At 36.8% G+C, this 13,652-nt stretch overlaps 1 protein-coding gene across 1 annotated transcript in view; it reads left to right on the top strand.

Annotated features, from left to right (window-relative positions):
* The first annotated feature begins 11,754 nt into the window (after positions 1 to 11,754).
* Nep3 (M13 family metallopeptidase neprilysin 3) overlaps positions 11,755 to 13,652 on the top strand; it is a 50,045-nt gene continuing 48,147 nt past the window's right edge. The window contains exon 1 of the mRNA XM_028307539.1: positions 11,755 to 12,291. Within this exon, the coding sequence (XP_028163340.1) occupies positions 11,977 to 12,291 (315 nt within the window). The 5' untranslated portion in view covers positions 11,755 to 11,976. The remainder of the gene's footprint in view (positions 12,292 to 13,652) is intronic.

A 13,652-nucleotide genomic window follows, 5' to 3' on the forward strand; every position in this document is an offset into this window, starting at 1 on the left:
TTTTTTTTTTTAAACTTTTAAGTTGAAAATTTTAGAATGTTCCGCTAAATGCATATTTTTTATGTTTCTAGCAAACATTTTGTATTTTGCATCAAAGATAGGAAGTTGATTATTTTTTTCAAAAATCTGCAATTAATAGGGAATCTGTCAAAAAAAAGAAATCTGAGAAAAGTCGACCCAAAAAAAAGATAAAAAAATTTAAAGCCTACTAGGTCATACAATTTGAAAAAATCACAAAATTAACGATAACTTCTAAACTATGAAAAATCGTAAAACATACATGGGGGTGAAATCGATAGGTCTAGCCCTCACCTATCACCTGCCTTCGGCTTGACACCTTACAAGAAACACCCTGTATACATAGGTTTAATATCTTTAGCTTTACTGAATTATTGCTGTATCCCATTTTCATTTATTACTCAGCATTCGGTATTCAATTTAGACAGAAAGCTTTTGCCAATAAAATGAACTTTCTATAGGAGTAGGTATACAATGAATCAATACTCGATGTACTTGATAAAGACCACTCTATGATTTATCTATCACCAGCTAAACTGATAAAAGTTTTGTTTATCAAGCTCTATGTAACGTACTTTGTGCAATGTTATCAAACAGGCATGCCGGTGTGATGAAGGGCAGGATATTTACTTCGTTACGGACTTTTTCCGGTACTACATAGCGGTAGCACGGTAGGATAGGTCCTGGTCCAGGAGTTGCAGAAGAAACCGAACAACAGGAGTTACAGAGGTGGGACTAATCCCATGATAATGCTACCAGTGCCACAGAATAAGTAATAGTACCAAGCTACCAGTGCTACACATGTCTAGCTTTTTACTTGTCAAGATTCATGTCTGACGTTATCTGACATGAATCTGATATAGGTAGTATGTATTATCTGAGCTGACATTACGTGAATTTACGTGCGTTGCCAAACGTTTCTTAGTTATAGTGGTAGGTACTATATTTATAAATGAGGATTAAGTATACGAGTACAACCAATCGGTATAATCTATACTAATACTTATACTTTTATGCTAAGTTAATATTATAAATTGCGAAAGTAACTCTGTCTGTCTGTCTGTCTTGTTTTCACGCCTAAATCACAGAACCGATTTTGATGAAATTTGGCATAGAGAAAGAGATAGTTTGGGTCACGGGAAAGGACATAGGATAGTTTTTATCCCGGTTTTTGAAACAGGGACGACATTATGTGAAAAGAAAATAATTGTTGCTTAAAACATTTTTCCCACATAAGAGTGGGATGATAGCTATCAAGTTGAGCTCAGTCTGGATTTTGGATTTCCCCCGGGAATTCTGTTTCTTTTATTATTTTAACGAGAAACAAAATCCAGAACTGACACAAAGTAATTTCATATTTAATGTCTTTTTCTATATTTTATCTTCCTACGTAGGTGACACGTGGAAAGATGGTTAATGCTATTACAACGCAAAAGGGTGACCTCATCTAAAAGGTCTGATGTTTGCTTGGGCTTATGTACACTAATCCCTAGACAGACTGTAATCATAGACCTACTTTAATTAAAAGATTTAGATCTTCAAGTACCGTGGAGTGGAGACCCCGCAATAACACCCGCGGCAGAGGAAGATCGCCTAAACGTTGGACAGATGACATCCGGCAACAAGCTGGAGTAAACTGGATGCAAGTGGCCAGGAACAGAAGTCAGTGGAAGGTTGAAGAGGAGGCCTATGTTCGAAGACGAACCTCCCAAAGGCTGATAGTTATATGTAGATTAGAGATCTACAATTACTTTTAAATTCTCCCCCATTAAAGGTAGAGTTTTCCATCCATTGTTGAGTCATTTCAACTTGCGATCCTAAGGTTTTCCTGAGGTCCTCCTCCTTCCAGCAGCTGTGGACAACCTATTATCTATAATAATGCCAGATCCTGTTATTGTACTTACTTCAAATGCATCTTTTAATAACCTACAAGTTTGCAGCCAGATGAAAGCACACAAAAAAGCTTTTAATTGAGTCCTGAGGTTCTCCTGCCTCCAGCTACGGACGAAAGATTTTCTACATTTGCCAAACTCGTGTTAAGACATTTCTCAATAACCATAAGGCCATAAGTTCGCACTTCGCTCGCCAGATGGCTACGAAAGCGCACGAATAAAGCATTTAACTACGTAGCGTGTTTATTGCGCATACGCACGTAGGGTTGTCAAAAGGAGTTTATTACAGAACAAAGGTTCTTTAATAACATTTCCAGCATAGTATGAGGTTTTTAATTGGTTCAATTTCATATTCAGACCAATCACAGGACAATATCAGTCTATGACCATTGGCGTATGTAGGTTTATTTTTCAGGGGGTTTTGTAATACAGACTCTCAGGCTTCTACAAATAGAACGTTCGCATCTGCCAATGTAACTTTATAGGAGAACAACCTCACTTAAGAACATCAACACCATTATTAGTGACTGTCTGTAATACGACCAGATTTTACAATTTTACAGTCACAAAACTGCCGCAGAAAGTTGTTAAAGATTATCTAGAAGTATAACGATCATGTAAAGTCCTAAATGGTAGAAAAGATACGCAATAAGTTGGGTAACTACTACTTGTTATATTGTTATGAGGCAACCCTAACGATTTGAATGATTTGTTTGTTTGCGCTGAGTCGATGGTAACGATGATGGGATCGATAAAATCGGGAGCTGAAAATAGAGTCGATGAAAATAACGTTTTATTGAATTTTAATGATCACATTGATCACCGATAGTGATCATGATCATCGTTAAGTACTTAAGAAAACTAAGTATACGAATAAAGTTTCTTAAGACAGACACGATAAACTTTAGACATGGGATATAAGAAAATAACAACATTAACGTTTTTACTATCATTTAGAAGTGTGACGATGCTACGAAGACAACTGAAGATAAATTACATAGCCTAGTTAGTTTACTTCTAGATTTCTTGAGAATATTATTATATTTCTAACAAAAACCTTAATTAATTTTTATTCTTTCATTGCGGATCATGCCACTTGAGTTAGATACTTACGCCTAGAAAAAAATGCACTACAAAATGTGCCTTGCATTTGATTTTGCATTAAATTATTGTGATAAGTGGTTATCTAAAATTCTAAAAGATCTCACAGATATTAGTGGCAGATAATTAAATTGGAAAGATTAAGATTATTTAATCACCAAAACAAGGTAATACATAGGTAGATAACTATTACATAAATACAGTGCGTGCAGCTTATCTCACCAGAGACACAAAATAAGCCAGAGCGCAGTCTAGTTTGAAAGACATTATGTAATAATGAACACAAAATGTATTTAGTTCTACCTACACATGCATGGTTAATTTTTGAGCAAAATATATTTGTTTCAGATGGCACGCTATAAGAAAACTGGTTTTATGGACGACGACGCAGGGAGTGTCAGCTCCATCCAGCTGAACGAGGGAGTCAGGTCTGGAGGGACTCATATTCGCTACCACATGGTAAGTGTAGTTCTTGTTTTCAGAAAAATTAATGCCCGTTTTACCCATTAATCAAATATTTAAGTGACCCCTATGGTAATAACAGGAATTTTGTTTTAGGGGTCACTAAAAATTAGAGATTGATGGTGAAAAGGGCCATAAGTGCCTTTTTTCCTGTGATGCGGATTTTGACACGCATGCGGATTTAGCCTAGGCGCAGACCACCGACTTTTAGTTGGCCGATAGTTGGAGATGAATGAAAGTGCGCACATTACACCGATTCTATATCAGCTGATTCTTCATACAAATTAGGGGGCCTAAGTAACTATCAGCCAATTAAAAATCGGTGGTCTGCGCCTAGAATTAATCCGCATGCGGACTGCCCGCATTTAATTATTTCATACAAATGTTTTTCCTAATGCGGGCAGCGTGATTTTAGGCCGCTTTGAGCGGACGAAGTCGCGTGAAAAAACTAGTGACCTGATAAAGTTAAACAGAGCTATTTTGAGTGGTTTCCAGTGAACGCAAGAAAACAAAAGCCTTATTGTTGAACTACAAAAGCGTGTAGATTTTCAACAAAGCACACACGGCCATTATTTCATATTATGCGACTAAGCTCAAGTCGACGTGGCGCCTGGCTATATCGGTAGACATTCTGCGCGGAAGCGAATTGTTGCTATTAACTTTTGTAGGCGTTATTGAACCATAAAAATGTTATTGTTGGATGCGGAGATATTTTGTTGTGGTAAATAACGTTTGATATTGTCGTAAATTGACGTAAACCATGTTATAATACAAGCACATACAAGTATACTTAAGTTGGTTAGCTTTCTTTAAATTAAATTATTTACTTTGGTCACAGAGTAGGTACAGAAATCCTCTACTCATTTAGCTTTAGTGAAATATTTACTTTGGCTCTAACTTTAACCGTAACTTTAACGATAACCGGTGTTTTTTGTAGAGTTTGATAGACGTTTGACGTTTGTTAACCCTTAACCAGCCAGTTAAATTTTGGTCATGGTGCAACTCAGCCTTAATGGTGACGTGACTATTTTCATGACAATTGAGTAAATTGTGAACTTGTATAAACAGTCAATTAAATTAAAGTTAAGTAAATAACTTTAGGGATTCATTAAATCTCTAATAGATTCGTCTGACCAATTAATTCAATTTTCTTGTTTACTGAGTATAATATTAGATTATGGCGGATAAACACCCTTAATGCTAGTTAGTGTTTTTAAACTTAATAATAACTTGTGGGAATTTGATGGAGTAATACAGTTACCCAGTCAAGTTTTGGTCAACCGTTCTCGCAAGTTTAAGGTGTGAAAACAGACGTCAGGGTTACTTTATTATTTAAACTAATAAATACGTAGGTAGGTACACATAACGATTTTCAGAGTTTTTTAAATCCTATGAACTGTATTACGTGCTTATTTCTTTACTGATACATAACATACCAGAGAGAGAAACTTGTAGGTTAAAGGTGGTTAAAGTAAAGTCTTTTAGGCCTTTAGGCGATTCGACCAAACTTTTATCCAAAATCCGAGAATAACTCTTGGTATAACTGGAACATTGACAGTTTTAGTATGGGAAATATGTCAAAATGACAAGTTTATTCTTCAGTTAAAAGTTATCCGACGATGGTAAAATCCAGCTTTAGTTATCGTGGTTGGTAGGTATTATGAAACGTCCTAGCTCCAACTAAATCAAAAGTAAATAAACTAAATGATAAAAACAATATTTTTCAGTTGAGTTGAAACTTACCCATAGCTTTGGTATTTTAGTACCTAACCAAAGCTTTTGATTTTCGTTGTTTGTATCCTTATTTATTTATTCAATACTTCAGTGTTTTGAAACGTAACTTTTCCACAGATTGTTCAATATTTTTGTTTACAGTTATTGTTATTTCTGTATAGGTAGAAATAAACTTTTTGCGGCAGAAAAATATAGTTTGGTTAGCATTTCAAGAACTCCATTACGAAGTTTTAATATTGGAAGGTAATTTCTTAACCAAACTTTGGGACACGAACCAAAGTTTGCACGACAGTTTCAATTTATAGGAATTTTTCGGAAAGTTTCCACAGGCTAGGGAAGTTTAAAACTTATGGCATAGAATATTTGCATAAAAGAATTTAAGCAGTAAAATACTTAAATACGATACAAAGTTAGAAAATTAATACTATTAGTAGGTAGGTACTTGAAACTTGATATGAAAATTAATGAGAACTTGCTTCTTTTTGAAAAAATATTTTCATGTCAAAATATCTGTCCTAGTTTTTCATATTTTGTTTATAAGACTAAGTATTTAATCAATATGAAAGTGTAAAAGCATCGAAAATTATGGATATTCGATCGAAAACAGATTGAAATTTGACAGTTGAAGGACGGATTTGGATTGGGATTGATTACAGCAACTCCCTAGGTANACTTTTTGCAACTATTTGAAGTTTAATAACTTTACTTTACTTTTCAGATTGTTTTACTGTCCAGTGTGTTTTTTGATTACATCTGTGCATACAGTTTGTTTCCTGTTCTCGAAAATTTCATAATCAGTTCACATTCAATGTTGCGACTTTGTTGCATATTTTTAGTATTTTGACCGATCACCCGGCGATGATACGCTAGTACTACAATAATTTCACTTCGCGATTAACGAGAGGTTTTGTCTCATCACTAGTTCACAGACCAAAAATATTTTTATGTCAGTTGGCCATGTTTGATGACATTTCTGCTGATTTCTAAAAAATTAGACTGTAGTCAGGCGCACGGAATCGAACCCAGAAAAAGTGGTCTTACCACGAGACCACAGAGGCGCTTTAAATATAGGGCGGGACGTCCGCGGAAGGCGCCTTGGTCGTTTCTAGTACCCAAGGCGCCGACCACTATGCGGCAGAGGGAACACTCCAGGTTTTTAGTGGGTTCAAGCCCCAAATAACCTGTCGTCCCCCAACGTTATGGGAAGGCCATTTTACTGGGTAAAAAAAAGAGACGCCTAGGCGGTTCCATTTAAGATGCCCCAGTGTTTAGTTTGAATGTAGTTGTTTTTATCCGACTGCGCCAGAAAGTAATTACCCTTATTACAAACTCTATCTACCTACATATTTCATATCTAGGTACCCACTGTACACGTTCCTTCATAAATATTCTCACACCAAAAACCGACATCAAAGGCTCACAATCAATAACGTAACAATGCAAGTATTTGCATATAAAATAACAAATCCAAACTTACATATTTGTTGTATTCATAACCCGACGGACAGACGGTAGTCGTGTTATTAGCGATACGATATTTGCCCAATATCTTAGGAACAAAACGATATTGTCTTTGGTATATTTCCACTCGGTTGTTTAATAGGATTTTGGTGTTATCGACTTATAAGGGTTTCTTCGAATAATGAAGTTGACGATAATAAAATTACATTATACGTATCACTAACAACAGTTTTAACTAAATATTTGTTCTGGTGAAAATGTGAGGACATTAGATTAACTGCATACGGTCTGAATTAAGAAACGAACGGAGAATCGGAAAAGCTCTCAGTTTAAAAAGTTTTGTTGGTTGGGATGTTTCTCTAATACTTCTTTCTCTAACCACCAAGTCACAGAATACGAATGATGACACATTTATGTAGAAAACTATGATATCATAGCAGTTTTGGTTTAACTTGTAGTAGCTATTTTGCGATACTTGTCGACTGTAGGTACCTACTCCATAAATGTTTACAAATTCTCGTACTTTTTATACTCTGTATTCTCCTTCCATATTCGATATTCGAAGGAGTTCGAAGTTAAAGTTCGACTTCCCTCCTGTGCAAAGCGGATGACAGATGACTAAAGAAAGGTAGACGTGTTACCTACCTGAATCATTTCCATCCTATTTTATCGCAGATATCGGAGATTCTTTTATTCTTTCATTCATTTTTCAATTGAAAATATGGACCATCATCATCATTTCAGCCATAGGACGTCCACTGCTGAACCTAAGGACTAATCCTCCCCCAATGATTTCCACAATGGTCGGTTGGTGGCGGCCTGCATCCAGTGCGCCTTCCCGCTACCTTTATAAGGTCGTCGGTCCACCTTAACTTAAAATTTTACTTTTATTAAATTTAAAATATTTTCTTAATCTTTATTCCTCTTCTGCCTCGCATTATCCCTTTACGCGAGGTCGGCTTTCCCAATCAAGCGCCGCCATTTTCTATCTTGAACGTCTTGTTCTCTTGTCTTATTGATTGGAGATTCTTTTATTGAGACAAATTAATTGGCTACACGAGATAACTTCGTATGAAAAGGGCCATAATGAGGGTAATCATACAAATGATGAAGCCATATCAATTAACGATACGATAGCTCGGCAACTGCGAATTAGTGACGTCACCGAACATAATACGCGCTAGATAACTGGTGGTGCAAGTGAGGAGAGCTTGACAGACTACGGCAGACCAAGCTTAACAGTATTTTGCAGCAAAAATGTAAAGTTTGAGGTGGACATCCTATATCATCACTCAGCAGGTCATTTTTAGTCTCCATTGAAGGACGATCCTTCTAATTTACAGAGGAAAAGAGCATTGGCTTCCACTCCCACACTTTCTTTTAGGGTTGGGGAGGTATGTCTGATGTTTTCACTCAGCAGGTAATTTTTGTCTCCATTGAAGGAGCACGACACTCTAATTTGACGGAGGAAAACAGAGCATTGGCCAACCCCCACGATTGCTTGCCATAGGTACGGGTTGGGGAGGTGATGTTTGCATTATTGAAATAGGTACTAAAAAAATTAATATTACTTTATTTTGGACAAGTAGTTAAAAATAATAATTGCCACCGAACGAAAGTCTAATAAAGATAACTTTTAAAAAAAAATAAAAACGACTTCAAATGCGTGAACACAAATAATACCTATTCAACAAAAAAATAATCGTTCAAATTGGTTCATAATCGGCGGAGATATTGCGTATAAAAAAGTTCATCCCCAATTTTCCACCCTTGGGGGTTGTTTTTTTTATTATTAAATTTAAATGGGACCACCCTTGAGGTATTACCTATACGCCGAAAAAAGATTTGTTCAAATCGGTTCATAATTGGCGGAGTTATCGCGTAACAAACATAGAAAAAATAAAACATACGGGTCGAATTGAGAACCTTCTCCTTTTTTTGAAGTCGGTTGAAAATAGTTAAAATGTTTGCACTTTGGCTAATAGAGCCTGTATATCGTACTTAGTTGTTTTATTAAACTATTTAATTAAAGTAATTAACAATCAGCTCATCACTTGCATCGTGGCGAGTGTTTGTGACAGTAATACTATATTATACTAACTTGCATTTGAATACAATAGCGGAATAGGAAGGCCATCATTCTAGCCTTTGTTTCCACAAATAGCTAGAGCTATAGCTCTACCGTTTAACTCAGTCAGTGTCTAAGCACGGAAGCGTCACAGGAGGGGTGACATTGACATATTATTATGACATGACAGAGCATACAAATCTGAAGTCTCGATGACGTTTGACTCTCAAAAAAATCCTTCCGTGCCGCTCCCATACCTCTAACCACAGATATGGATAGATGCAGCATGTGTCAAAAATTGTATGAAGCCGAGCGTGCCACTTTTTAAACGTCATTAGTGTCATTTTAGCGAATTTTAGTGATTGCCGCAACGTAAAAGTAATCGTATCATCGTACTGCATTTGCAAAGTCATCGAATGATATCGTGTGACTCGATTCGAAAATTAATTAATTCCGGTAAAACTGATAATTTGTTAAATACAAAACCAAAAACATCTTTATATACCTTTTTAAAATAAATTAATTCTTACAAATCGTCAAATCTCGTTATTTTTTTTACTCTACCAGCGTTTTAAGACATAAATTTGTCAAGTGCATGAATACATGGATCAGTGTGTGTCTTATTGTTATGAGTAAGTACAGTTCCTTGGGATCGGTATGAGTGCACCACATACAGGGACCATGGTTTTAACTCTTAAGAGTACATCGCAGGATATGTATTAAAAACAATGCTACTTTATACTTCTTCTACTGCTACTTTATTCTAATTATTTGTTACTTGTGATGTTAATTACAATTCTCAATCCGTAAATAATTTCTTCTTTCTACCGTGTTCGTACTACTGTCCTCGTAAAATCATCGTAACCGATTGTTGTAATCGGATTACATGAACATCACTCGACCATGTATGTCCATTTGGACATATCGGAATGGCACGCTTTGACGATCAACTTGCTGTATCTACTCTAATCCATATCTGTGGTCCCGGTTGCCGGCTAACCGGCGCTGGGTACCCGGTGGTGAAGTGTATGGGCATGCCGGATTAATTACGCCGGTACATGTGAAAGCTACGTACCATGCCCATACACTTCACCACCGGGTACCCGGCGCCGGTTAGCCGGCAACCGGGACATGTGAAAAGGGCCTTACACTGACTCAGATAAGAGCTAGATCTATAGACCCTAGATCTAAATTATGTTGTTGCTGAGAATGTCAGTTTGACAGATAAGATTGATTGCGATCATTACTGTCAGTGGAATGATGATCGACAGCAGAGCGATGTTATTGCAAGATGAAGAGTTTATTCTTTATTGCCTTGATGATTGTAAACAATTGATTTCCTATAGTACTTAGTAATGTGGAAACGTGCATTCATTGTCACTTGTTTTGTATTTTCACGGGACTATTCCCACCTCTCGTTCCCACCGCTGCAAATCCTGTGTAGCCAGGATCTACAGCTTGACCGCCAATAAAAACCCAACCAGTGAAAGTCAAGTTTGTCCCGGGAGAAAGTTAAATTGTCATTGGACCCGCAACGAAATTAATCAGAAGAACATAGGAGGAGTTTGAAGTTAAGGTTCGACGTTCGACTTCCCTCCATTGCAAAGCGGTTGACAGGTCACAAACAAAGGTTTAAGTAACCTCTTTTCTTAAGTCTTGTATGCGTAAGATAGCCAGTTCTTTGCTGGTTGACGATTCCGGGTGAAGTTCACTTCCACCTTCGGCCTAATCATCACATCATCAGGAGAGGCAGGCCAAGAGCTTCCACGTTGTGGATTAATAAAAGTATGCCATTGCTTGTTGTGTATTATTAAAATTACAGTAAGTACGTACAGTCAGGGTGAAATAGTTGGTGACACCCAAAGTAGCCGAAAAATTCACAACACGTTTTTGTTACAATAGGGTATTTTACTCCATGTAAGAAAACATATAAAAGTGCACGTCTTTATTAGATTTCAAAAAAATAAACGGGCAACGTTGAAAATTTTCATAAAAATGCAAATAATATTTTTAAATTCACTTTTACCTTCAGTAAAATATCAATTATTTTAATTTGTGCATGCTTTGAATTTCTTATGGCTTTATTTACCCTGCAAGCATGACATCAATGTACACAGATGTACAGTGTACTACTAAATAACAGCAAACATTACACGTTATGCTATCACCTATTGTCTTAAAGACAAGTAGTTTTACAATGTGTGACATAATCTTGCATAAGTTTTGTCACGAGGATCAAGCTCTGTAACACGTTGTATGGTACCGTATAAATAAAACTGTTTGCACATAATCATCATCATAATTTTTAGCGTAGGACTTCCACTGCTGACTTCCCTCATCAAACATGACCTTATAATGGTTAAATACGCTCAAAACTTCTCAATCTTTTGTTCCCAGTCTAAATGTTGAATTCAAAGATTCAGTTTTGGAAGTGGACAGACGACTTTATTAAGGGCCCTTTCCCACGGAAATCCAATATTGCGGGATTCAGTAATGTAGGATCCCGCAAAACGGGACTGTTAGAGAACACATGTGGATAGTCAGGATCTTAACATACTAGGTATTATCTTACTTAGCTTGGCATTGGAATTAACATTGAATTTAATGTTTCAGCTGTTAACAGCAAAACATTGTCTTCATTATTTAAAAATCTATGAAAATTCCAATATCCGTAGAGCATTTCTACTGCATGTCGCGAATTTACACAAAAACTACAACGAAATGACAAGCCATTGTACATCCCAGTTAGGTATGATAATTCCAACATTAAGCAATAATTTGTGTGTTAGATATTTTATTAGGTAAGTAAGTATAATATGAATCCTGAAGAAAACATTTCTCAGAAAGTCTTGTTTTAAATTTGTAGTTGTATGTAAGTTATTTAAATCGGTGTACGGTACGAACTATTACTCGTAAATGAAAGATAAACCGTCCGCGTGTGTAAACAATGCAAAAAACAATCATAATAATTACTCTATTTTCGTTGATCTCATACGAATCCAGACACGCGCTCTCAAAACGCACGCGCAGTCAGTCTCGCGACGCGCACCGAAACGCGCACTCCTGCGCACATCCAAATAAATCCTAGCATTTACATACATTAACATATCGAATAATCATTGTAAATATTACAATGTGTGGTAAATAAATCTACTTGCACTCAAACTTTCAGTGAAGTGACGTGTTTTAGTAAAAAAAAAAAATCTTAATTTAGAGTTCAATAAAAGACCAAATTTAACAATGAATCAAAGCAATGAACAGGACAATAAACAGGAAGGGGATGCTTCTACTCCTGAGGTTACGCCTGGCACTCCTGAGGATACACCTTCTCCAGCCACTTCATCCACGAATAAGTTCAACTGGCTCAAAGCTAGAGCAGCCCAGAACAGGAGAGCAAATCCCTTCGTGAAACCGCGCCCCTCTCTTACAAGAGAGAGCTCGACAGCCGAACTGTTTTCGAGAGAGAATTCCAGCAGCGACTTCTTCCAGAATTCCAGGTTGAACCTGTTTGAGACCGCTCCGAAACCTGAGGGAGAAAACAGAGGATTTGTTAAGGTATTTACTCGTATACGTAGTTATGTATTGATAAACCTATTATTTAAATCGCTTTAGTCAAAAATTTGCAAAAACCAGTGTATCTTCATTCAACAAACCATAAGGTATTATCTGCCAGTTAACCTTTGGTCTATCGTTTGGCTATTGGCTGTGCTTTGATGTAAGTACGAGCATGATTCAATTCAATTTTAATTTCTTTTTGCCGGACGGGATCAAACTCGCAACTGCTGGGCTGGCCAGATATCGAAGTTTTCAACCATTACACCAATTCGTTTAATGATTTAAGGAGTTGTTACAGTTTCGTTTTTACTCTCTAGATCTTTAACTGTAGCTGTCCTATCCTGGCTACACAGGAGTTGCAGAGGTGGGAATAGTCCCGTAGTTTAGTTTCGTGTTTACAAGAAACATTCCATTGAAACTACTTGAAACTCTAGTTGTTTTTCCCCAGATAAATAGATGTTTATTGGACACAATGAGATAATTTATAATTATAACAGCGTCAAAGAAGGATGTACTTATTGCTAGAGACGATTTCTTCCTGACAATGAATAGGTAGAGCAAAAGCAAAGAAGCAAATAGTAGAGTGGTAGGCGTTGTTTAGAGAAGGTACCTACTTACGCCCGTATTCACAAACGATGGTTGCTTAAGTGAAGCAGCAAATCGAACGCACAGCGACTAGAGCTTTGTGATTGGTTCATGTGTCACCCTGTGCGTCCACGCGCACTGTGAGACCTCATAGTAATGTTTGGAATACGGGCGTAAATGGTGAGATACAAAACTTAATAGGCCTGGTTTAGTTTTGGATATCTGGATGAACTATAAACAAACTACATACCGTGTTCTAAATAAATAAATAAATAAATACGCATTCACCTTTCGCGCCATCGTGGTTAAAAATAGATTTAACCTCCTAGAGATTATTCGTGTAACATCTCAATTATCAATATGAAACAAACAATACATAGTTAACATAACGTATAATAATATGGCGTAAGAGCGTGGCGCCTGTTATCAACGTCATTTGTGACGTCATTGAATCGGCTGAATACAAATAGATCAGCTGATTTGATGCCAAAATTAAAGTATGTATTATACTATGTATGAAGAAGGTATTTATAGAATAGTCTTTGCCCGTAACTCCTTTACCGTAGATTTTCTCAATGATGGTGATTGTGATCTTGTGGAGTTGTGTAGAGTGACGCCCGTGTTCACAAACATTACTATGAGGTCTGACAGTGCGCGTGGACGCACAGGGTGACACACGAACCAATCAGAGAGCTCTATTCAACGCTGTGCGTTCGATTTGCTGCTTCACTTAAGCAAGCATCGTTTGTGAATACGGGTGTGAGTGTTTCAGGGTT

Source organism: Ostrinia furnacalis, unplaced genomic scaffold, assembly GCF_004193835.3.
Source record: "Ostrinia furnacalis isolate ACB-3 unplaced genomic scaffold, ASM419383v2 OfSCF2279, whole genome shotgun sequence".
In the NCBI taxonomy this organism is placed as follows: domain Eukaryota; kingdom Metazoa; phylum Arthropoda; class Insecta; order Lepidoptera; family Crambidae; genus Ostrinia; species Ostrinia furnacalis.